Genomic DNA, 24,726 nt, shown 5'->3' on the forward strand with positions numbered 1-24,726 from the left:
AAATGGCTGCAATGAAACAAAGAGTGAAAAATTTAAAGGGGTCTGAATACTTTCCGTACCCACTGTATGTATATATATTGTATATTCATAGCAGTCTATTTACATGTTTTATTACCACACACACATAGATGGACGACTCACGGACCACGCAGCGAGAATAATTCACAATATCCAATGGTTTTTTTCTGCAAACCCAAACTGAGGCACCGATTGTCTGATTCCTGCTAATCTGACCACGGAGGACCAAGCCTGTAATCCCACAAAGGGTGCTGCTTTTTGGTCTCAGACACACACAAACACACACCCGTGTCCTTCGTGCTGCCAACACTAGAAGCCAGCCTGGTTTGGACCGGACATCACACAACGTGATGACATCATCTCAAGGAGAAACGGGCTGGCGCTTTGCAAAAACAACTGTTAGGGTTTTCATTTTAGATCAAGTTCAGCAGGGTCATGTACACAACGACCTCGGGCCGGAGGTCCGTTGTTTAAGTCCCCTATAGGCTTCCTTAGTAATCAGAAAAGAAAAGGAAGGGGAGCTGTGTTGCAGGCTCTCTGGCTAAAGTCCAACATGTAACTCTGTGCAACATTTAAGTTTGTGACCAGTGGACGGAGTTGAACTGCACCAGTGATGCTGCACCAGAAGAACTAGAAGGACATTCTATGGTGGCTCATGAGGTACACACTTTCAAGCTTTAAATGGCATAAAAACAGGGTTTCCACAAGGTCTCAAAAAGTCTAAAACACCAGGCCTTAAAATGTCTTAATTTCCCTAAAGTGCCCTTTTTTAGGTTTTAGATCTACGTCTATGCAACGGCACCTCAATATGTTAATTTCTTTTAAATTATGTTGTGTTGTCTTTCTTTCTCTCGCTGTTGCAAATATAATTCCGCTGTGTTACGACTACGGATGAGACCAACATGCAGCTTATACTGCAGCCATTCATCTTTGGCGTTGTTGGTGCCAGTCTCTTTCGGATTGAACCACAGACATAAAACAGACCTTATTCTTGGCTTATACTTGAAAAGCACTACATTTCCGTCTTAGTGTGTTCATAATGGTCTTAAAAAGACTTGAATTTGACTCGGTGAAACCTGCAGAAACCCTGAAAAAGCATATGAAAGCTTCTTTCTCTGTTAACACCCCACAGAGTAGTGTGTCAGTGTGTCAGGAACCCGTGTAACAGCTCTGACCTTTTCAGGGCTTCCTGTACGTGTTTGGGGGCATGCTGGATTCTGCGTACAACGAGCAGAGATGCCCCCTCTGGGTATTTGACATCGGTAAGTCTCACTATGGAGGGGCATGCACGAAGAACATGTTTCTATGTCCCACTGGTGTTGTGAAAGCACTCACCTCACGCCAAGGCCGATGGTTGGGCGTTTCCAGGGAGATACAAGGCAATTTATTATAATATACAAGGCCAGTTTTTGTGTTTTTATGTCATAAACAGTCATTCAAAGGGTTTTAGAGACAAACAAACAGATATACAATGAGACACATTTTATAAAGGTATAACAAAGTTTAAAACACATAGTAGAGTAATTAAAAGTACCATCAAACGAGACTAATTGAAAGCTCTGGAGTCCATAATGTGCTCAATAAGCGTGTCTGCACTCTAGTGGTGATGGTGCACTGGACAGGACCCGGGCCTTTGGTGTGGGGGGACCTGGGTTTGAGTCCCACTGCGATACATCGACCGACGTGTCCCTGAGCAAGACACTTAACCCCTAGTTGCTCCAGTGGTGTTCTACCTATGACATATTAAGCAAGTGTAAGTTGCTTTGGATAAAAGCTAAATGACTTGTAATGCGATATTTTAGGGCCCGCGACTACTGGAAGACATGCGCAAGATGTGGCCCTACATGTTAGGAAGCCTTTTCACTTACAGCCATTTAAATTAAAATGTTCGCTTTGGGACTCTGTAATTGTCGATTAAGAAACTAATAGGTTGTTTTTGTCTAAGTCAACAAAGACTGCTGAATGGCTTATATTAAAGAAATATATCAGAACATCTGGAGTAACAACAACATTCAAAGTGATGCTCAACATCTGTAGCTCCTTACTGTCACACGAGCTCTACTCTGCTTTCATATTGCTTTGTTGCGTGTGTTTCAGCGAAGCAGAAGTGGGTGCCCTGCCAGGGAAAGACCAGTTCCCCTCAGGTACAGAGAAGCCTTTTATATGAAAATCATTTCAAGTATTTCCAGATGATATCAAGCCACTCTGGTCTCCCCGTGCCAAGTTTCTGTGTCAGTGTTCCTCACCTGTAAAAGATTACATCCTGTTTTAAATACATAAAAAAAAAAAAGAGAGAAACAAATGACATGTTTTGCACGTTTACCCGTAAAAAACCTTTTTGTTTTTTCCAGGAGTTCGCATGTTTCAGCAGTACACTCAAACATCAGAAAGAAAGACATCACTAGGGTTGGGCATCGAGAACCGATTCCTACTTCAAATCGGTTCTTTAATGACTCGTTTGGAATCATTTGGAGGATTTGGTTTTCAAATCTGAAACCAAAATTTAAGATTTGGTTTCCGTAGGGACAGGCGCTGGTTGTGCTGCAGCCATGGAGCACAGTAAGCGGCGCTCTAGTCTGGCTTTATTTTGCACAAAAAAAGCCCTGTAACACTGCAGCCTACCATTGAATCAAAACAAAATGTATATTTCATGTTTATCTTCAAAAACGTCACGTGTTTGAATGACAAAGAACTTTAGCTGCGTCCAGGACGTCCAGAGTTTCTAAAAAAGGAATTTCAAGTTTGAAGGCAATTCAAAGTGGATTGGTTCTCAACATGCAAATCAGAGAATGAACAGCTCCCAGTTGTCCTGAACACAGCTTGGCCTGTTCAGTTCAGTACTGAGAACCCTGTTCTATGTGCCCACAGAGAGCCCCCAAATCCACGCTGAACTCAGATCTGAAATTCTGGCTCCATGAAACCTCTGAAAGAAATATAGAAAAATGAAAGGATACTTTCAGGGGCTGTTCAACCTAGACTATAGTTTTCCACGTTTTTCTGTCTAAGTGACTGATGGGAACCAAAATCTTAGTATTAAGTGAGCCCAAACATTAGATTAATGTAACGTTAATGGGTAAGTGTGCACCGTCAATGTCCTTTCACTAATACTACTTTTTACCACTGACAGGCTCAGACTGTTATTGTAACATTATAGAAAGGATCTCTACAGAGATAGACCATTCTGTTAACTTCCTTTAAAGTGGACAGAAACAAATCAAATCAATCATAAGCCATCTTGATTCCTCTTTCCACTGTTCCAACAATCACCACTCTGGTCTGGTTGGAATAAACTCTTCATTCACCTATTTACATGTGGAGATATGCTGCTCTATACACGCTAAAAGTAGTGATTATTTACATGGAGTCTGGTGGAGATATGCTGCTCTATACACGCTAAAAGTAGTGATTATTTACATGGAGTCTGGTGGAGATATGCTGTTCTATATACGATAAAAGTAGTGATTATTTACATGGAGTCTGGTGGAGATATGCTGCTCTATATACGATAAAAGTAGTGATTATTTACATGGAGTCTGGTGGAGATATGCTGCTCTATATACGCTAAAAGTAGTGATTATTTACATGGAGTCTGGTGGAGATATGCTGTTGTATATACGCTAAAAGTAGTGATTATTTAAATGGAGTCTGGTTGGTTTGGCAATGGGGATTTCAGAGCTGTTCCTAGTCATGGAGAAAAAAAGGATTTTAGTCTTTAACAATAAGGTCTATCTCTGTATTAATCTGAGCCTGTCAGTGGCAAAAACACTATTTTTGAGTGGACGGAAAATTGATGATGCACATTTGCCCCATAGGGTTACATTACAGTCTGGTTCTCTGCTGCTAGTTACAGTGTTCTTGCTCAATACTGGACTAGTTTCTATAATTTGTTGTTCCTATTTTATTAGTCACTTAGACACCAATGCACAGGCAAATGAAGTCCATGTGGAGACTGAGGGGAGTTTCAAGTTGCTAGTGATAACGGAGTCCTGTTTTTTGGTTTGATAGCCCACCAACTTGATGTTTGTGTCCTCTTGGGTGTGTTTGTGTGTGCAGAGCCAAATGCCAACCAACAGAAAGGGACACAGTGCTGTGCTGCTCGGGTCTGCCATGCTGCTGTATGGAGGGTTAGTGGACATGAAAGGATCCTCGCAGGACTTTTGGAGTTTAGATTTTGGTGAGTTTAAAGTTGCTTTTATTATAAAAACTACTCATGGATGCACCCGGTGTTAGGGCTGCGACAGTCACCGCATTACCCCAATACCGCGGCCACGTGGCACTACCGAGGCAATGACATCATCAACGCCATCACTGCATATTTTTATGAATGTAACCGAGTCAAACTTTAGTTAAAAGCATATTCAGGCCAGAAGCATAATTTTTAAGATTTACCGTTTACAGGGTTAACTAACAGGAAAGGTTTTGAACGAATAACTTGAGCAGTTGGTTTTTCCGGTCGCTGCCACACCAACAATGTTCTCAATGCTCGAGTTCATGTGTAGTGATACTTGAGCAAGGGTTCATGTTGTGTTGAGCCTTCTTAGTGTTTTAAAAATAGCTATGTTGATGCTACCTAGCTCTCCCATTCAAAGGCCATTTGACCCAAAACAAGAATATGGTTCTTCTGTCCTAAATATGCTTTTAAACTAAAGTTTGACTCACAAAATACCCTAGGTTGCATTTTGGCCAGAGTTACTGTTGAAGGCACCCTGCCATTCTCGCTCTAACTTACGCTCCTCTCGTAAGGAGGTTGCGGTATACTGCTATACTGAAGGAATTTCTTGCTTTTTAACCGGGGTAAAAAAGTAATCCACACCGTCCCAGGTCAACCCAGTGTGTTGTTCTTTTTTGTAAATGTTGTATTATTCATGTTATCAGCCATTAGTGCAGCATAAATAGTCAGTAGAAACATTGTGAGAGCAAATGAGACCAATCCACAGTAAAACACACGCAGCCTCTCTCCATTTCTTATTTGTTGATGTTGGAACTATATCTGCAAATATTAATCAATTAGTAGATTGGTTGTCACCTGTTCCATCCATCCATCCACCCATCCATCCATCTTCATCCGCTTATCCGGTTTTAGGTCATGGGGGCAGCAGCTCCCAGCAGAGAACCCCAAACTTCCCTTTCCCGAGCCCCATTACCCAGCTCCGACTGGGGGTTCCAGAGGCGTTCCCAGTCCAGGTTGGAGATATAATCCCTCCACCTAGTCCTGGGTCTCCCCCGAGGCCTCCTCCCAGCTGAACCCTAACCCTCCCTAGGGAGGTGCCCAGGGGGCAGTCTTACCAGATGCCCGAACCATATTAAATCCATTTTTTAGTCACTTTGTTTAAAAAAGATAAAACATTCCCTTATTGCAATTTCTTAAATTACTCTTTTTTAGTTCCTTCTCTCCTCTGTGACAGCTAACAGAATATCTTTGAGTTGTGTACATAACAAGACATTTGAAGGTGTACTATGAGTTCCTGCATGGTTTCAGCGCTATTTCATTTTTGTCTCAAATGGTAGGCATCTCTCCTTGATCCGCTAGCTGCCGGCCCCCTGAATACACGGTGAAAAAGCCCGGTCTCGACAGACCACAAAGGGGTGTACACGTCAAACAAACACTAGGGGCACAGGCTGTGCACCAAAATACAACAGAGCATGTTGCAGCCAATCACCGACAAGATGGTTTGGGGAGTGGGTGGGGACTGGCGACAGTTAGTCACTTAGGCTAGCCTAAAAAAAGCCAGAAGCACATCATCAAGATGTTGGCTCTGGGAACCCACCATTGGCTGGGTTCAATCCGAGGGGCGGGATAAACGGTTGTCTTTCAAATACTCTCGGCACGCAATAGGATAACGCTCCAACCAACCAGAGCGACTCTGTGGACAAAGAACAAAAGGATATAGAAATGAAAGTGTTGCATCATTATGCAACATCACACAAAGCTTAGATTAAGGATGGCACTAGAAGTGAAGCACTTCCTGTTTCTTCCCTTAAAGTTACAGTTCACAAAATGAACACCAAAGGTCCCAAAGCAATGCAAACATATCTGGCTCCATAACACACGATGTGATTGGCTGGACCAGAATTTAGTTTTTCCTGCTCGCGAGCCTCTGACCCTTCTTTGTGTAACTAGTCTTTCTCAGAAGGGTGGTATCTTTATAAGCCTTTTTCTGGCTTCTCATCAGCACAATGTAGTACCTTGTATCAGGCCTTATTTGAAGTAGTCAGTTAGTTTGTTTTAATTAAGTGTGAATATACTAAACTAAGTTGTCTTCACACAGCAGGGGAGCAATACAGAAGGCCCTAGTATGGAGGTAACCCGGTTTACTCCATAGGATTGTCATGTAAAACAGACGCTGGCAGCTTACAAAAAGAGGGAAGAAGTGTGAACATGGTCTATGACTAACGCTTACATTACAGTAACTGGGCATTAACTGTGGAACACTGTACACACGGTGTACTGGTGTGTGTGTGTAACAAGTGAATGATGACCCTGCTCCCCACATTTCAACATTGTAAATCACCCGTTAGTACTGCATGTCTAGTTCAGCTTTTATTATATAATATTTTAGTCATGTTTCAACGTTGGTCCAGAACAGCACCAAAATATGCGTAGGGCTGCGGTTGAAAAGCAAGAATGCCAGAGTGCCGTGTGATTACGCAAGGAGAACGAGCCGTTACGGAGAGTAGCGTATGAGTGAGGGAAAAGAGAGAGGAAAAAGAGATAGCAAAGATGATGTAACTCTCCACATAGGAAACTGATGAAGAACGTGTAATGTGTTGCGATTGTTTAAAGTAATTCATATTGAAGTGTTTGCATGTTGTGTGTGTGACAGATTCCATGGCTTGGTCTCTGCTGAATGGCTCCCAGCAGCAGGGCCCTTTAGGCCCCGGCCCCAGACACAGCCACTCAGCTGTGAGCAGCCACAGCTGCATGTACCTGTTCGGGGGTCTGAAAGGCCTACAGGAGCAGAGGGACTTCTGGAAGTGGACTTCCACCAGCAACACGTGGAGTTCCCTCAAAAACAAGTGAGAAGAGATTTCATCTCTCAGTTTGTCCTTTTGGGCAAATCTCCTCTCCTTATTATAGTTATTGCAGTTATACAGTACACAGATATTGCAAAAGATGATGATGGTTCCTTGAGAACTTCCAGTCTGTTATTATCGTTTATTGCCAAATTTTTATCACAAGACAAAGTCCCTTTGTTCATTTAATATGAGAATAGATAGCTTTAAGAGGGCAGAGAGACACTGCATTCATTCAATCTGTGGCACAGAGGTTTAAGGCACAGTGTGAAGGGCAACACACACACACACACACACAGGGCAGGGCTCAACGCTAACTTTTAAAGTGGTCGCCAAATTGGTAACCAGGCATCAGCCTTTGGTTGTTGATGTTGACAGCAGCCATGTTTCTGTTGCCTCTAACGTCTGTTCTGAGGATCCACATTGTGACGTTGGCCGGCAGATACCGGGCACCGGTGTCCTATTAGCACCGGATTATAACATGCTCCGTTAGCGTGAACAGAAGATCGCGTTGCCTGTAGCTGTTCACTGCAAACCCGCGTGTGTGGAAAGCAGTCGCACAACAGCTGAAAACCAACGTAGTGTTTCACTTTACCAAGGCCACCAAATAAAATATGGACTTTAATAAGATTGTCCAGTTTTGTAAGTTTTGATTTGTTTCTATATATGTAAAAAAAATACTAATACTGAACAGGTGGTTGCCAATTGACTCAACCTGACCGCTACTGTCGAGTCCCGCAGGCTGTGAATGCACGTTGCATGGATTAGTTTCTGGGTCCATCGATCAGGGGGTCAGACATCAGGTGGCATGCTAGCAGCAAACTACATATAAGTTAGTGATAGTAGCCTAGGATATGACTATATGACTGACAGCTGGACAGACCAACACTTTGTTCTCATCCTTCTTTAAGCGGGAGGATGACTCCATCTATAATGAAATAGCTGCTGCTGAGCTCATTTTTTATTTGTATTTTGGGGTTTAGATGAATAAAAATAGTAAATAATTTTGGTCTGAAAGCAGAGCAGTATAGTATTCTTTACAGGATTTCAGTTTCACACCACCTCCTCTCTGCTTGTTTCCCTCAGGGCCGGCCCCTCCAGGCTGATGGGCCACTCTGCCGTGGCCTACCAGGACAGTATGCTTCTTTATGGGGGATGTGAGAGCCAGAACTCTCCAAAGCACTGCCTGTGGAGGTACTACTTCAGCACTCAGACCTGGAGGCAGGTTGCCACGCTCCCCGGCTCCAACCCCCCAGGGAAGATCCACCACTGCTGCGTCGGGCTGGGTCCAAGCTACAAGTCCAAGAGCTGCAGCAGCCCCTGCTCCGGCTCCACACAACCCAGGCTGCTGGAGGGGAAACCAAGGCCCTTCAAGAACAAGTGCTTCCCCACCCCGCCTAGGAAGAGGTTTCTAGGATCAGAGGGAGCTATAGAGCTGGAGACGTTCAGCCCGGCCAGATGCTTCATTAGCAAAACCCCCACACAGTCCTCCCAACTGTTCAACAGCAAAGAGGGCTTAACGGAGAGGGAGGCACAGCAGATTGAAAACTGTCTGACTTTTGAAAACCAGGTGTTTAGGAAACAGTGGGGGTGCAGAAGAGATAACCTGCTGGACAAGGAGGAGGAGGAGGAGGAGGATGAAGATGTAGCCGCGCATCTGCCTGATCTGCTGCTGGTGCTGGGTGGGAGACCGTGCACCCCCCACAGCCCTATCTCCATATGGCAAATGACTCTGACAGACTCATAGCAGCTTGGGAAAAAAAGAAACTTTGGGTTAACATGTTCTCTATATGAGAAATATAAAGAAAAAAAACATGCATCGTATATGTTTAAAAGGTTTACTGACATGCTGTGAACAACAGAATAACTCAACTATTTTTATAATCCTGTTGCTCGTGTTGTGAGTTTTAATGTCAGGAGTTGCATTTACACATTTCCTTTTTGCAGAAGTCAAATAAATTATCAGAAAATGTTATTAAGACAAGCTGTAGAATGATTGCAGTCTTGAACAATGATCTAATTCATAGCGTCGTGAAAAACAAACAGCACACATATGAACATAAAAATGGCAAAATCCGGATCCCGATCCCAAACATTTCTGTGTACAGGTTCCCTGAGCTCCGTGGTTACCCTTCGCCAGTCTGGATCCACGACGCCCCACTCCCGGGATAGTTCAGGTGCCGCCAGAGATTCCGCTTGACGTCCCTCTTAGATCTATTACCTTCCTCTTTCGCTGTGTTGGCATCCTAGAGTCAGTGGATTCATGAGGGCGATGCCATGCACACAGGAGAGAAGAAACAGGATGGTTTATCATATTATAGTCAGGGAATAGATGGCTTTGTCTATTTGCTATGCGTCTAAAACGATGTGAGAGAACTGATACTAATCTCGTGTCTTTAGGTTAAGTACAGAGCTGGAGTCAGGACATGGTTGGCCCAGTCATAATTCATTAAGGGAATCGGTCAGGTGCCACCGGAAGATCTCCCAACACAGAGCTGACAGTAGTGCCTGTGATGTAAGCTGAGGTACACAAGATGGCGCCAGTGCTCAGCGTCTTCTTTCTGTGGAAGCTAGAACTGAAGGAGTAAGGCATGGGTTTCTTTACGAATAGGCCCATTTATCTTTTCTAATATGTTATATTAATGAATACTTTCAGTCATAGTTTAATTTTGGGGGAAAAACACATACAATAATTTGGCGTCCCCCTATGCAGTGACTCTGAGGATCCCCTAGGGGCTGCGGACCCCCTTCTCCACTGTGATGCACAAGCTCCATTGTTTTGTGTTGGGCTGCTTAGTTAACCTTTGCAATTGTAACACTGTGTTGTGTTAATAGAATCAGGTAATGTGACATTCAGGGTCAAGATATTATTTCTGCTTTGCTTTCTGTTTTCCCAAACTACGGAGAACCCCAAGGCCCAAATCACAAACAAACGCTGTCTTAGACCATCGGAATAGTTTGCCTGGACTTTGAAAAGGGTTTAGGTTCCACTTTAATCACCTCCTGGAACGATTCCAGGCTTTCTGACACCAATCTTAGTTATTGACTTATTCCAGCTCTTTATGGAAGCAATAACTCATCTACACTGAGACTTATCGTGACGCCGTTTCCCCAAATAGAAGAGTTGTATGTCGGTTAAGACACATCTCCTCAAACCTCAGCCGGACATATTTGGGATGTTTGGCAACGTTGGGAGAGGGCCGGTCTTCTGCTTGTTAAGGGAGAATAAGGTCCCCTTAGATATGGGACTAAAACCCAGTGGGAAAGTCCCAATGAGTTATGGGTAACTGAGTCATTTCTAAACAAACTCTGACTCCACAAGCTTGACTTGTTTCTCTAAATGGGGACAGTAGGTGAAGTGAACCTAGTCTAGAGGACACGTGCCCTGTGAGTCCACCTGGAGGAGAGGGAACCACCAGCAGATAGAGGCCAGCGCTCCGTCCCCGCTGCGCCGCCTCATGTCCTTCCACCTGTTGGCAGACAGGTGTGCTCCACTCACACAGACCACTACCAGGCACTTTGAAGTACTTCAATCACCTGGTGTACCTGAATCACTTTTAAAAGTAGCTTCAAGTACCCATGTGTCCCTCATCCATCTATCTGTATCTGTACCTATCTATTCACCACTCCATCCATCCATCTATCAATATCTCCATCAGTCCATCATCCATCTATCTATATCTGTACCTATCTATCCACCACTCCATCCATCCATCTATCAATATCTCCATGTGTCCCTCATCCATCTATCTATATATGTACCTATCTATTCACCACTCCATCCATCCATCTATCAATATCTCCATCAGTCCATCATCCATCTATCTATATCTGTACCTATCTATTCACCACTCCATCCATCCATCTATCAATATCTCCATCAGTCCATCATCCATCTATCTATCATCTATCAATCCATTCATCCATCCATCTAACTATATATTTATATCTATTCACCACTCCATCCCTCCATATATCTATATATCCGTCAATCCCTCATCAATCTATCTATATCTGTACCTATCTATTCATCACTCCATCCATCCATCTATCAATATCTCCATCAGTCCATCCATTCATCTATCTTTCATCTATCAATCCATTCATCTACCAATATCTTTATCTATCTATCCACCACTCCATCCCTCCATATATCAATATATCTATCTATCTATTTACCCATCTATCTATCCATCCATATATCCATCTATGATCTATTCTTATATCTAACCCATTCATCTTCATTCATACATACATCTATCAAGCTATCAGTCTATCCATCCATCTATCTATATCTGTATCTATCTATCCTCCCATTTATACATCTATCCATCCATCATTCTATCAATAATTTTTTTTATCTATACATCTTTCACAGTATATCTACCTATCCATCCATCTATTTGTCTGTCTGTTTGTCTCTGCGTGTGTGTGTGTGTCTGTCTGTCCTGTCGGTGTCTTATTTCATTCCCCCATTGCGGATTATTAAACAAATGAAATGAAATGAAATGAAGTAAAGTCTCTGTGCTTGGTTGCAGTGTAATGACCGGTGTTTGTCGGTAGATGGCGCTCTTAATGAGCTAACCAGCTGGAGACCCGCCATGAACTCACCTGACTGAACTTCACTTTTATTTATCGCTTCAACCACATGTTTTCTTTCCAAATATTTCATTTATATTTTCCCTTTGAAGTATTGTATGTTCTCTAATTAGAACCAATCCGAACCTGAATGCATGTCTGCTTTAAAGAGACTGAGAGGGTCCTGGATGGGGGTTACAGTCCGTCTCGAGCTCATGTATGAATAGCACGTATACATTTGATTTTTAGGATCAGTCTGGACACTGTGTCCTAACACAACAGCAATCCCAGACACACACACACACACCCACAGGCGCGCGCGATGCATGATCACATACTGTTTCACTCTGTAAGTCAAATAACTTAAGCTTTAGGGGGGTGGGGGGGTGCAATTATACAAGTTGTCGTGGGCCGGCGTGTAACCCTAATACATCCTTGTTCCATCAGTGGGAATGTGGTAGTCTAATCCCTGCGCCCTGTTGGTGGAAATCCCCACGTGGTCCACTGGTGTATAAAAGTTTGGGTGCGCGGAGCCCCTGTTGTCGTGACTGCACAGGGAGAAAAGGGTCTCAGTGAACAACAGCATCCTGCAGGACGCACGGAGCTGCGCGCATCGGACCCAGTACCCAGGCGCACACACACACACACACACACACACACACAAAAGACACGGGACTCCGCGAGCTTTGTTATTCTCTGTGGGACTGCAGCTGTTGGACACTGCGTGTTGTTTGAATGGGAAAGAGCGGGCTGGACGCGGTTTTTACTGATACTCCTCGGAGCTGGTGTGTGTTTCTCCGTCGGTTTTGCTAGATTCCACATGTGAAGTGAACAATCCGCGTGACAGAAGCGCGTCAACGATTCCAAACTGGCGAGTGCGCCTGGCAGTCCGAGAGATGAACTTCTCCTGTGTGCAGAGAAAAGACGCCTTGCTGGATAAGCGACCTGAAGGCTCGGCGCCTGGGCTTCAGTAGCCCCTCACGCTGTTTCAGCAGCCCCCTTTCTGTTTGGGAATACACCGACTGCTCTGGCTTCTGTGGATATCTTGTGGCACTCACTTTTGGAACACGAGTGGACGTTCGGATAATTGTAAATGAAAAATCAGCTTTAAGCTCAGAGCGTGTCGAACACACATGTGCATCCTCCTTAGCATTTAGACTCTAATCCTAACTTTTCTTTAAAATGAGCATCCACAGCGTGGCTTTGTCCTGTTTGCTGGCGTGCGTTCTGTCCGTCCGCTGCAGCACGGGGCCCGGGACAGAGACGCAGAGTCCGCCCCAGGAGTCGTGCGCGTCCTGCGGCCTCAGGGCGTCGGACCAGTCGGAGCGCGTGGACATAGACTTTTTGGAAGCGGTGAAGAGGCACATACTGAACCGGCTGCAGATGAGGGAGAGACCCAACATCACCCATCCCATCCCGAAGGCTGCGATGGTGACGGCGCTGCGGAGGCTGCACGCCGGGAAGGTGCGCGCGGACGGCCGGGTGGAGATCCCCAGCTTTGACGGACAGGCTGCGTACAACAACGAGGTTCAGGCGGAGAACTCGGAGATCATCAGCTTCGCAGAATCAGGTAATACTCAATAATTCATTGCATCGAAAGCCACCTCTCCGTGAACCCGTGCGTGCACCCAGGCAGGTGAGCAGGTGAGCTCACAACTTAATAATACCACATGAAAGGTCCCTGCGGAGTTTACCCCAAGCAGCAGGGACAGGCTAGATGTTATGCATATCAGCTGGTTTTGTGGTGTAAAATGCAGTCATCTTTTTTTTTTTTATCATTTTATTACATCACTACTCCCAAATGCCAGTGGTTGGTGTTGAATCCTCCTGTTTTAGCCCTGATGAAATTTCAAAAAGAAATGAAACTAAAGAGAGAGTCCTTAAATTACCCCCATGTGTTGTCTAGGGGATAAAAAGAACCTCTGAGTCCAATTTCATCACTAAAGCTGTGCTCACACTCTATACTCCAATGTATAAAGCCCTCTTTTAAACACGGACAAAGTCCCTCAATTGGCCATTTATCCCTTCCTCTAAGAATGTGTATCTAACTAATTCTCACTAGTCCAAAGAGAACACCCTTTCCAATCTCTCTCTCTCTCTCTCTCTCTCTCTCTCTCTCTCTCTGTCACACACACACACACACACACACACACACCTAAAGACATCTGTGCTTGACATAATCCAATAATTGTCAGTCAGCGCTGTGAGAACCACATCTTTGACACAAACTGTTAGTTTACCAAGAAGAAAACACACAATTAAAGACACCAAAATAGGATTTCTCAAACACACACACACACACACACCATCCTGTCTTTTCCCATTGGTCGTGCTGGTACAATTAGCCTGCGTGGTCTAGGTCCTGTCTTCCAATGGGAATGATCTGATCTCCCTCATGACAAGGGAACAATGCCAGGCAGTTATTAAAGAGCACGATGTGTTCCTGCTGAACCCGACATGTCAACGTCGAGCCGCAAAAAAAGCAGGGAAAACAAAAGAAATCGCTCGGAATAATGCATGAGACATTTGAGATTTGCGTTTGCAGGGTTGGATCGGGGGAGTGCGGGTGGAGGGGTATGGGGTTGGCAGTGGCAGAGGGAAGAGGGGAGGGGGGGGGGGCACTGTGTGTGTGTGCCCATATTGCAGTGTTTTAAAGAATGCTTTTTGTCGTTCTAAAAGGTTCGCTGGGCTCTTTTGCTTCTTCTCCTTCTTCTAGTTCTGTTTTTTTTCTGGTTCTATTCTTCCTCACACCTTTGAGTCTTTGTGTGGCATTGTACCATGGAGCTGGCTTGGGTCCCTGCTCCCTAGACCCCGTCTGCATCCTGGCCAGCTGGCTCACGCCCCCCCCCCCCCCCCCCCCAGATCTGATGCTGCCTGCCAGGGCATGGCTCAGAGACAAGGTCCCCAGAAAGCTCTGAAGCCAGGGGAGCTTGGGGGGGGGGGGGGGGGGATTGGCATATGTTCAGCCAACAGTATCCAGCAAACAGAGGGGATAGGTGTTTACATGCCTTGAGTTCTGTGTGGAGCAGCGAGGTCAGCTTGGGTCCTCGGCCTCCCCCTCACCACGGGGTTAACTGTGTGTTAGTCCGCCAGGGAGCCGGCTCCTTATCTCCAGTTGCAGTAGCACAGGGGTAAGAGGTCTGCCAAGCGGCCCCCGGGCAGGTGAAGGAAGACGATGCCAATCTCCTTTCTCTCCTGACATGGTCCCGTGGGTCCTTGCGGAGGGATTCGGTGTCCCGTATCCACGGGAGCGGAGCAGGGAACACAGGCAGGGGAAGAAGGGAGGGCGAAAGAGAGAGGGGTCGATGGAGAGGTTGAGATCAGCGCTTCTTGATTGCTCACTCTAGTCGTTCGGACCCAGTGAACTCGCGGCAAGTGGTCCAAGACACGGAATTAAGACTTCATTATGGGAGGTCATTAACTCCAGCCTGGTTCCCCCACAGGACGAGGTTGGCACGTCTGCTTTGGGGAACGTATCTTTCATGAGGAGCTGTCAGTCAAGGCCCTCCTGGACCTGGTCCAGCCATTTTCCATGTTCACCCAAAAGAGTGTGTTTCCGTCCTCAATGGGCCCGGCTGCCTTTGTATAGCTTGAGAATTCTTTTTTTTTATTATTATAAATAAACATAGAACAAAATAGTATGCAGACATATATTGCCATACAGACATAGAGTGGAAGAGAACTAAGAGTCTGATAGCTATCTCTTTTTTCCAAGAAGCATTTCTCTAAACTATCATGTTCATTAGGAGTCTCACGGTGGGACGGCTCCTTGGGAATTATAGACGTGATGTATGCAACTTTATTTACAAAAGACCCCTCTAGTAGAACTTGGCAATATGGATAAAATCACATATCACAATATTTTTGACCAAATACCTTGACGTCCATATTGCACCGATGTTGTAAGCTTGAGAATTAGTGCTTTTACAAAAAAATGTAGCCAGTGAGATTTGAGATAAGTGATCATCAGTTATGTGGATATAATGACTGAGTGGGTAAAGGCCAATAACACACCAATGAGGTGTGGAGAGTTCAGAATAGTCCTCTGTAGATCCCTTTACTGTAACCCAGCCGGTAAAACCAGGACATTGAAGACGATCTCAAGCCTCATATATCACTATAACGTTGACATATTGCCCGCCCTACCCTGTGGTAAAGCTTCAGCAGGATCAGAGTCAGTGCCTCGGCGTCTTTAACCTTTCCCGCGAGTCCAGCGACTCAACCCCCCTTCTCCATCCTCCCCCATCTCCTTCCCTCGCCCTGGAGTGCTGAGACCCGGGCCTGTGGGACGGCTGCTGTGTGCACGAACGCTCCACGCCCCCGTCCCTCAACGGCGTGTGGTCTTGTCGACAGCAGCTTTGAGTAATGATGTCTGGAGCGGCCTGCCTGCTTCCACAGCCTCTTCCCTGGCTCGGTGGCGCAGGTGGGGACACGCTGGAACAGCTCTTTATCCCGCACAGGCCCACCCAGGTGTCCTGCCTGCTGGGACTCACTAAGACCTTCTCCAGTGAGGGGTCCGGTGAGCGTGTGCCAGCTCCAGATTGTTTGTAACACTGGGTGGAAAAGAACAATTTGTTTCTCAAAAAGAGCTCAGTGGAAATAAGTGATGTATGCATGTTGGTATCTGCTCTCAGGGAGCCCACGACCACCACCACAGACCACGTATGGGACGATGAGGGAGGCTAAAACGTATCTACGGAGCGCTCATCAGGGAGGCTAAAACATATCTACTGAGCGGTCCTCAGGGAGGCTAAAACATATCCACTGAGCTGTCCTCAGGGAGGCTAAAACATATCCACTGAGCTGTCCTCAGGGAGGCTAAAACATATCTACTGAGCGGCCCTCAGGGAGGCTAAAACATATCTACTGAGCGGTCCTCAGGGAGGCTAAAACATATCTACGAAGCGGTCCTCAGGGAGGCTAAAACATATCTACTGAGTGGTCCTCAGGGAGGCTAAAACATATCTACGAAGTGGTCCTCAGGGAGGTTAAAACATATCTACGGAGCGGTCCTCAGGGAGGCTAAAACATATCTACTGAGTGGTCCTCAGGGAGGCTAAAACATATCTACTGAGCTGTCCTCAGGGAGGCTAAAACATATCTACGGAGCGGTCCTCAGGGAGGCTAAAACATATCCACTGAGCGGTCCTCAGGGAGGCTAAAACATATCTACGAAGCGGTCATCAGAGTCATTGGACAAAAGAAATGGCAGATTAATTGACAGAGAGATTCAAAGTTAGCTGAAGTCCTACTAGAAATGGTACGCAGCCATGAGAGCCTCCCTGGAGTTCCTGCCACCCCTGACCCAGGTACACCCCCCAGCTCTGCACAGGGACGCTTTTCACTACCATTTGCCATCGTGAACCGGTTCCAACATGGAATCACTACATTAATGTAGTAACTTTGGGTTCTAATCAGATTCTGGTTTTGGTTTGTCAAAACCTGAAAAAATCATAGCTAGCTACAAGGTTTCTGAAATGATTTCCATCTTCTGTTATTGTTTGTAATGAGAAATGTTTATTACTTAATGCATTTCACAAATGTCAGTATGACACGTTATGCCATAAAGCGTTTAAATCTGAGCATGCAGACTCAGATCTGCACTCTCCTCACATCCGGCAGAGACAGGATGTACCGTTTATGTAAAAAGGAAAAAGAGACAGAATTGTCCTGATCCTCGTGTCCCCCTCCTTTGTACAGGAATCTCTCTTACCTTCTTGGTGTTCATCTTTACTGTATTGTTCCTTTTCCACACAAGATGAGCCCAGACTGCTCCTCTTGGACTGTACGTACTACTGCAACACATCAGAACCAGCTGTGGCCAGGTTTGGCTCAACACACAAGGAATGTGGCTTTGGTTTCTGAATCCTTGCCCTCAAAGTACAGCACTCACTGACTGTCACATGTAAAGAATAAAAACAGATGGTCATGTGATTGAAAGAACCTCCACCCCGGAGTGTGTTTCCTAGATGGATGACTTCAATCAGCTGTCCCTCTCATTTACAGTAACAATGGAACTAGATGCAGAGGGGGGGGGATATGTGTTGCAGTGTACAATATGAACAGCTGTTCACTTGGACTATAGCCTAAGACAGGTATAGAACACAATGTCAACAGCATTTTCAAATTTTTCTGTTAAAAATCGATTATTTTGGTCTTGGTTGAGCTTCTTCGTAAAAGAAGGTCAATCATTTTAACGTTGTGTTGACTGAATGCATTTTGTGTCAAATCAACAAGAAATGTGTTAATTGTATAGCCCACTCAGACAGATGTTGTGCTAACTGTGTTAAGAGTTTAGGAAAGTTGTTAAAAGGTTTGAAAAAATGGTCAAAGCAATCATAAAGAACTGTATCTGCACATGATGTGGGACCCGATCCTGAAGACTAATGCAGATATCATTTATCATATGAACAATCAGAGTCTGAACCTGCTTGTCTGAACAAACATCAGCCGAGTTATTAGATTCATGCCTGGTGTGTGTTTATGCCGCCGTCAGTGTGCTATCCCATTTTTTTTCCGAAGCTAAGAGATGTCAGGGCACGAAAGAACGCGCGGTGCTGAAGGAGGCGAGGTTAGTTACTTGTAGCCCTGAGGGGCCTTCCCGCCAGTCGCAGGCTAACGCTGCTACTCCGCTGATTCCTTCATAGCACTGCCGTCAGAGGGATCTCAATACATTCTCTCTGTGCACTTGATACCTACACCACAGGTATGGAGAAGGCTGATATTTGATGGATTGCTTACCATGGGCTAATGTGTGTGTGCGTGCGTGTGTGTATGAAGGATTTGAGCTCCCAGCTGACATGCTACAGAGTGGAGAGCCGGCCTCAACAGGTCCCTGTGTGAATGTAAAGCCCTGGTTTACAGAAGGAAGAGACGTGAGGCTCCTTGAAGAGGGGGGCCCCCCGTCTTTGGTGGCCACCTGTTGACACTGACACACACTAATCAGTCGGCAAACAAAGTAATTTAGCCGCATTCAAAGACGTCGCTCTGCTTGAGCACATTGTACCAAATTCTCCTGAAGTAGAAACCTTTCATGTTACCTCGGGGTAATTTGGAAGACATCATTAGGCTTAGGAAAAGAAGAAAAACCAGTGCCAGGGAGAGCCCATCACCACCTTTTAGACTGCCAGGATCTCTTCTTTGTGCGGCTGTAGAAAGTGGCCAGTGTCATGTAAATGGCTTTTATTTTTGCCTCATCATGCTTTTTGCTGGAAAGCCACGCGTTTGAAAGGCGGGCTGCAGCGCGGCTGTCTCCCACTGCCTCACAGGGGGCTTTGTGCTGTCACTCTCAGGGTACTCACACTGGAAGGACGGGGGGGTGGGTGGAGGTGGGGTTCAGGGGGCCTCGAACAGCAAACTCAATGAACCCCCCGCGGGCCTTGGCCGTGTCCGCCACCCTCCCACCTCTTCCACTTGCATGCTTCCTCCTTTCCTTCATCTTCCTCTTCTCTGTTCTACTCCCTGTCCCTCTCCCTCTCTCTCTCTCTCTCTCTCTCTTTTGGCCCCGACACTTACAAAACTGGACTTGAGGCCAACTGGGCCTGATCCCAGAACTGGCCTGTCACAGCCGGCCTATCAGGAGCTCCCGCAGAGGTCATCTGACACAGTGATTGAGGACATTGGAAAACAAGACAGAGTGGTGCCCTTTCTATGTGGGCAGCTATGTGCACCACTAGGTGTGTGTGTGTTTGTGTGTGTGTGTATGCGTGTGTGTGTGTTTATGTGCATGTGTGTGTGTGTGCGTGTGTATGTGTGAAAAAAAAACAGCCCTTTAGCCCTTTCTCTTGAAATAACATCAATGTATTTGACAAAAGAAGGTTATCATTACGAGGTCCACTCACTGGAAATGTTTTCCGCCATATTTCATGGCCCTCATCAGAAGGTTAAGCTTGCTCAGTAGTCATGGAGACGGATTCAGAAAGTACGCTTAGGGTAACGCGTTATCACGTCACATCACATGATAACTGAACCTGTCTTTGGATGAGGATTCTTTCCATTATGAACCATAACAACCCTCAACCTAAACATGAACTGACCTTTTTCATCTCTTTTATAAAAAAAAGATTATATGTTCATGTTCCTTTGTTTATAATACAAAATACAATACATGTGGGTGTGGTAGAAACCTGTTATTTCTTATATATCAATAAAAAACACCCAGAGGACATGCCAACCCTTTTACCAGGTAAATGTAACAAGAAACAAAATCACCAGTACATTTTAGGTATTAGTGTTCAAAAGCTTCATATAAAATATGTTTAAAAAATAGAAATACATGCAGAGAAACCAAGGCAACTGCCGCATCAACAGTAAAGCATTTTTTAATTTTTATAGGTAAAATATGACTCAGAGGAATCCATAAAATGTACATTTTCATTCCAAAAACTGATTTAACAGAACAGTGACCACGTGATGTTTCATACAAGAAGATGAAGGTTCTCAGCCTGTCTAGATGTTGAATGGTTAATGTTGTAAAGATGTAGTAAACAAAACACATCCTGTCTTTTCTGTCTCCAACAGACGACCGCACATCCAAGTCCGGCCTGTACTTCCACGTCTCCAACGAGGGGAACCAGAACCTGTTCGTGTCCCAGGCCAACCTGTGGCTCTACCTCCGCGTGCAGCCAGCCGGCCCCGAGAAGGGCCTCCGGAGGAAGGTGACCGTCAAGATCCACTACCCAGAGGGCGTGGCTGGCGGCGGCGCGGAGGGGGGGCCGGGAGGCGGCGGCGGCGGCGGAGGGGGAACAGGCCGCTGGGCTCTAGTGGAGAAGCGGGTGGATCTGAAACGCAGCGGCTGGCATACCTTCCCCTTGTCGGAGGCGTTGAGGGCTGTCTTCGGAAAAGGCGGACGGCGTCAGGACCTGGAGGTCCACTGTGACGGTTGCGAGACATCCGGCGTGGCTCCGGTGCTAGTGGACCCAGGCGACCCATCCCACCGGCCCTTCCTGGTGATGCGGGCGCGACAGGTGGACGGAAAGCACCGCATTCGTAAACGGGGGCTGGAGTGCGACGGCACCAGCGGGGGCCTCTGCTGCCGGCAGCAGTTTTACATAGACTTCCGCCTTATTGGCTGGAACGACTGGATCATTGCGCCAGCTGGTTACTACGGCAACTACTGCGAGGGCAGCTGCCCGGCGTACATGGCCGGCGTGCCCGGCTCGGCGTCCTCCTTCCACACGGCAGTGGTTAACCAGTACCGGATGAGAGGCATGAGCCCCGGCTCGGTCAACTCCTGCTGCATCCCCACCAAGCTCAGTACTATGTCCATGCTCTACTTCGACGATGAATACAACATCGTGAAGAGGGATGTGCCCAACATGATCGTGGAGGAGTGTGGCTGCGCTTGAGTCCACACCGACATTCATCCTCTTTGGACTATGGAACAGTCGGAAAGGTCTTTAATACAGACGGACGTTATTGTACGGTACACATATACAATATACTTATATATAAATATATAGATATATATTTATATATTTATATATATAACTACTGTTTGTGATAGCAGCACACACACTGGCGCGTCTGGTACATGTCGCAGATGCAAAAGCACCAGTGCTGTGTCCATGTGTGTCCCGTGTGCGTTTGCACATGTGCGTGCGAGTGTGTGTATTTATCAGACCGAGTGCTTGCTGTGCGTGCCGACGAGCGCTCAGCGACGGGACGACAAGGGAACGATTATCACCAAATGAGACTTTGCTCTAGTTCGCCATTTCTAGTCAAAAAATAATGGCTCATCATCTCCTCTTGAATGAAGATAACAAGCGCTTAAGGAAAAGTGACAGGATCAGCCGCCCCCAACGCTCCCACACACCCTGCTCCTCCAACCCTCTTAAGTACTTAAGCACACCACAGACCTTCTTTTTTTTTTTTATAAAGCACTGACAATTCATCCGCTTATACAATTCAGAAACACCAGCACTTCCCTACAACGCCAACAGACACAGTCTAACTGTCCTCTCTGGTGGAATCAGACCAGCAGCGCTTAACGCCCTGCAGGATTATCAGCGCTCCACAGCAAGGTGGAGAAAGTCCTCCACGTAGCTGCTGCTGCTGCTTGGGCTTCTCTTGCTGTTGACTACTTCCTGCCTGTCAGGAGAGAGCTGCAGGCCCTGCTACCATGACAACCAGGTGAAGCTAGATCTCATAAGTGCACTTCACCTGTGCACTGGGAGCGACACAGAGAGAGAGAACCGCCCCCCCCGTGGGCCTGCGGGCGCGGGTGACTCCAGCGTGGGACACATAGTGTGCAGTGCAGAACTTGCAGAAACTGAAATGCACACCCTGAATAGCACTTGTATAAAGAAACGCCTTCCGAGGGCTACTGAGTAGTGGTGTAAATCCTAGGTTTTTAATCACGGTACCGACTCCTCGGACAACGAGACCATGTCTGGCTGAAAGTCTGTCCCCATGCGGTCCCCATTCCGTTCATTTCAGGGGCCTGCGATCGATCTGAGGCGGATTAATGAGCCCATTTAACACAGAAACATTTATGTCAACTCAAAAAGGCAACTTACATAAGATTTGACAACTTATAGCTATAACTGAGCTCTTCGAGACATTTAAATTAACAACAAACTACTCTTTTTAATAAAAAGATCCAATATAAAGTGGGAATGTAAAATAAGGAGGCATCTTATCGATGATATGTATCGATAATATCGAACTGAGGATCATTGAATCGATACGCCGATCCAGATCTAGTTCTGAGTGTCCTGTCCTATCGCTACATAAGTGCCACATGAGCTATGCAATGTATAGTAACCTATACCCATACTCACATGCTCTGTTAGACTGGATTCTCTTTCCATCTCTCTCTCTCTCTCTCTCTCTCTCTCTCTCCTCCTTTCTCGCTTCCCTCCTCGACTCTTTATCAATACTTGAAATGTAATCTTTCGCTTCCTTTCCAAAGCGAATGATTGTTGTGACGTTTGCACTGAAAAGTTGCGGGATTAGCGAGACAAAAAACTGCCATTGAAAAGTTATTTTTATAGAAGTAAATTGAATTTTGTTTCAAATGTATTTTACCTAATTAATGGAACCAAAGAGGCCAATATTTTAGCTATTGTACTAAGATGGCACGGCCATTGAGTTACTGTGTACAATGCTGTTTTTGATCATTTGCAATAGGCCTACCACTGTATCAGGGTACGATATATGATTTCATTTCTTAGCTCTATTTTCATTCCGTTTTGTACAATAAGCAACACTTTTCATCTTTAATTCTGTTTTTGTTTTAAGTTTTCTATTTAATAAAAAAGTTATTTTTAGTTCCTTTCTAAGAATCATTTAGTCAAATTAATGTCATCTGTACAGTTTATGTAAAATAAAATGTTTTCTTAAATATTCAGTAACTTGAACATTCCTCTGTGCGTCATGTTGTTGAGACGTGTGTTTCTGCTGATGGGTGGGCCCCCCGTCTCTCTGGAAGTGTCCTTTTTATCTGATGGAAGGTGCTTTGGGCTGATTCCTGACTAAAGAAAAGAAGGTGGGGCTGAAATAGTTGTGTACTACAACACACGCACACTTGAGTCTTCGTCCATACTGGTTGGAACATAAAACATCTCCCTCTCGGCTGTCTGTCACGACTGAGTGTCTCCCATAAGCTGGAGCCGTAGAGCAGTAATTACATCTGTGATTAACCGCTTCAGTGGCACAGCGCCCGCCAGCAGACAGACCTTCACATACCTGCTTGATTCCTTTTTGGCTACAGCGTCTGTTGGTGTGTGTTTGTGTGTGCATGCAGACGGTTGTGTATTTTGCCTTGTTTCCACTGCATGGTACGGCCCCGCTCCACCCGACTCACTTTTTTGAGACCAGGACAGACAGCGGGGGTGTCAGGGCCTTTAGTGGAGCGCTAAACAGAAGTATAGCCTGGTGGAGGTCTCTGGTCCGCCTGCTCTTTGGGCCGCACGGTACGGAAGCAGCGCCGATCAGCCGGATCATTTTTGGCTCATGCACCAATGAGCAACTCCCCTAGGAATGATCAGGGCTCCGCCTCGAACAATGTATCTAAAATTAGGTCTTATTATGCATCCAAGAAAAAGTCGAGTCGAGCCACAGCATGCAGTGCAGGAAAACGCCATCAGGATCTGTATTTGTGCAGATACCTGTGTTGGGAAACTGGCAGCATTCCTGTGGCCCATGTGCAGCCATGCAATCTGTTACATCAGAGCAATTTCCCCCTGCAACACTCACAATATTTGTGTTTCTCAACGTAGGTTTACAGGTGCCATAATGTCCGGGCCAGAGTGTCAACACTTTGTGCAACAGCACAAGGCTTGCCCAACTAATTGCCCGCCTGTGCCAACACCTACCAACGCCTAGAATTCATGTAATGTTTCTGCAGGGCTCCATCAAAACACATCACGTGTCTTTTGTGAGAATGTATGAGGGATAATTGCTCTAAATGAGGAATATTTTAAAAAGTATCTAGGATCTGTCAAGGAGCGCAGTGGGATTTGATGCCTGCGGGGCAAATAGCATGTTAGGGAGGGATCAGTGTAATTACCTCCACCGAGCCAGCAGCGGAGCGTCTCTCCAGGGAATAAAAGAAACAGAAACAAATCAATATTACGCTGCATGCATATACTGGCAAGCAGAGAAAAAGAGAAATGATCTGTCAGAGATTATCTGAAGCGACTCGCGTTGTTTTGAATCTCTGCACCTCTCTGGACCAGAGAGATGTGTAGCTGTGTTGTCATGCTTCCTGACGCATGCCAAGATCTCCCCAGCTGGAATGTTGATGACGCCGAGCAGAAGCTGAAGGCGATTCAGCATGCTGCCGTTCATGGCTGCACTCAGGGCCACACACTCACATCCACGCTCTTTGTATTACAGGTTCACTTGTTAGTAGCTGAAGTTTTACTACTTAAACTACATTCTGCATTACCAACATGCAACAATCCTCTTGGCCTAACACTATATCTCACCTCCAAAACTCTCTTAAAACACTTCATATGTGTCTCAGAATCAGGACCAGAACACACTGGCCACAGTTTCCCCTCAGAGCGCCCGGGGGGCTCCGTTGGTAGACTGTGCCCAAATGAAGAGATTTATTCCTCAATACAGAGGCCCAGGGTTCAAATCTGACATAAGGCAGGTTTCCTGCATGTG

General features: G+C 45.8%; 2 protein-coding genes across 5 annotated transcripts in view; both read left to right on the forward strand.

Annotated features, from left to right (window-relative positions):
• si:dkey-3d4.3 (kelch domain-containing protein 3) overlaps positions 1-9,109 on the forward strand; it is a 12,228-nt gene extending 3,119 nt beyond the window's left edge. For 2 of the 4 annotated variants that reach the window (XM_034886025.1, XM_034886028.1), the window contains exons 3-8: positions 596-678; positions 1,202-1,280; positions 2,116-2,162; positions 4,072-4,192; positions 6,843-7,035; positions 8,119-9,107. In XM_034886025.1, coding sequence (XP_034741916.1) covers positions 596-678; positions 1,202-1,280; positions 2,116-2,162; positions 4,072-4,192; positions 6,843-7,035; positions 8,119-8,779 — 1,184 coding nt within the window. In that variant the 3' untranslated portion in view covers positions 8,780-9,107. Of the gene's footprint in view, positions 1-595; positions 679-1,201; positions 1,281-2,115; positions 2,163-4,071; positions 4,193-6,842; positions 7,036-8,118 lie in introns of all 4 variants that reach the window. The other 2 variants (XM_034886024.1, XM_034886026.1) reach the window with 2 other exon arrangements.
• Positions 9,110-12,066: 2,957 nt separating this feature from the next.
• On the forward strand, positions 12,067-22,960 carry inhbb (inhibin subunit beta B). The gene is made up of 3 exons (XM_034885721.1): positions 12,067-13,180; positions 20,131-21,048; positions 21,089-22,960. Exons 1-2 carry the CDS (start codon positions 12,793-12,795, stop codon positions 20,955-20,957), a joined length of 1,215 nt encoding a protein of 404 aa, XP_034741612.1. The 5' UTR covers positions 12,067-12,792; the 3' UTR covers positions 20,958-21,048; positions 21,089-22,960.
• The last annotated feature ends 1,766 nt before the right edge of the window (positions 22,961-24,726 follow it).

Source organism: Etheostoma cragini, chromosome 11 (assembly GCF_013103735.1).
Source record: "Etheostoma cragini isolate CJK2018 chromosome 11, CSU_Ecrag_1.0, whole genome shotgun sequence".
NCBI classification, from domain to species: domain Eukaryota; kingdom Metazoa; phylum Chordata; class Actinopteri; order Perciformes; family Percidae; genus Etheostoma; species Etheostoma cragini.

Coding starts and splice junctions, on each gene's coding strand:
- inhbb (XM_034885721.1), top strand. CDS start 12,793: ATGAGCATCCACAGCGTGGCTTTGTCCTGTTTGCTGGCGTGCGTTCTG. Junction 13,181..20,130: donor CATCAGCTTCGCAGAATCAG/GTAATACTCAAT, acceptor TGTCTCCAACAG/ACGACCGCACATCCAAGTCC.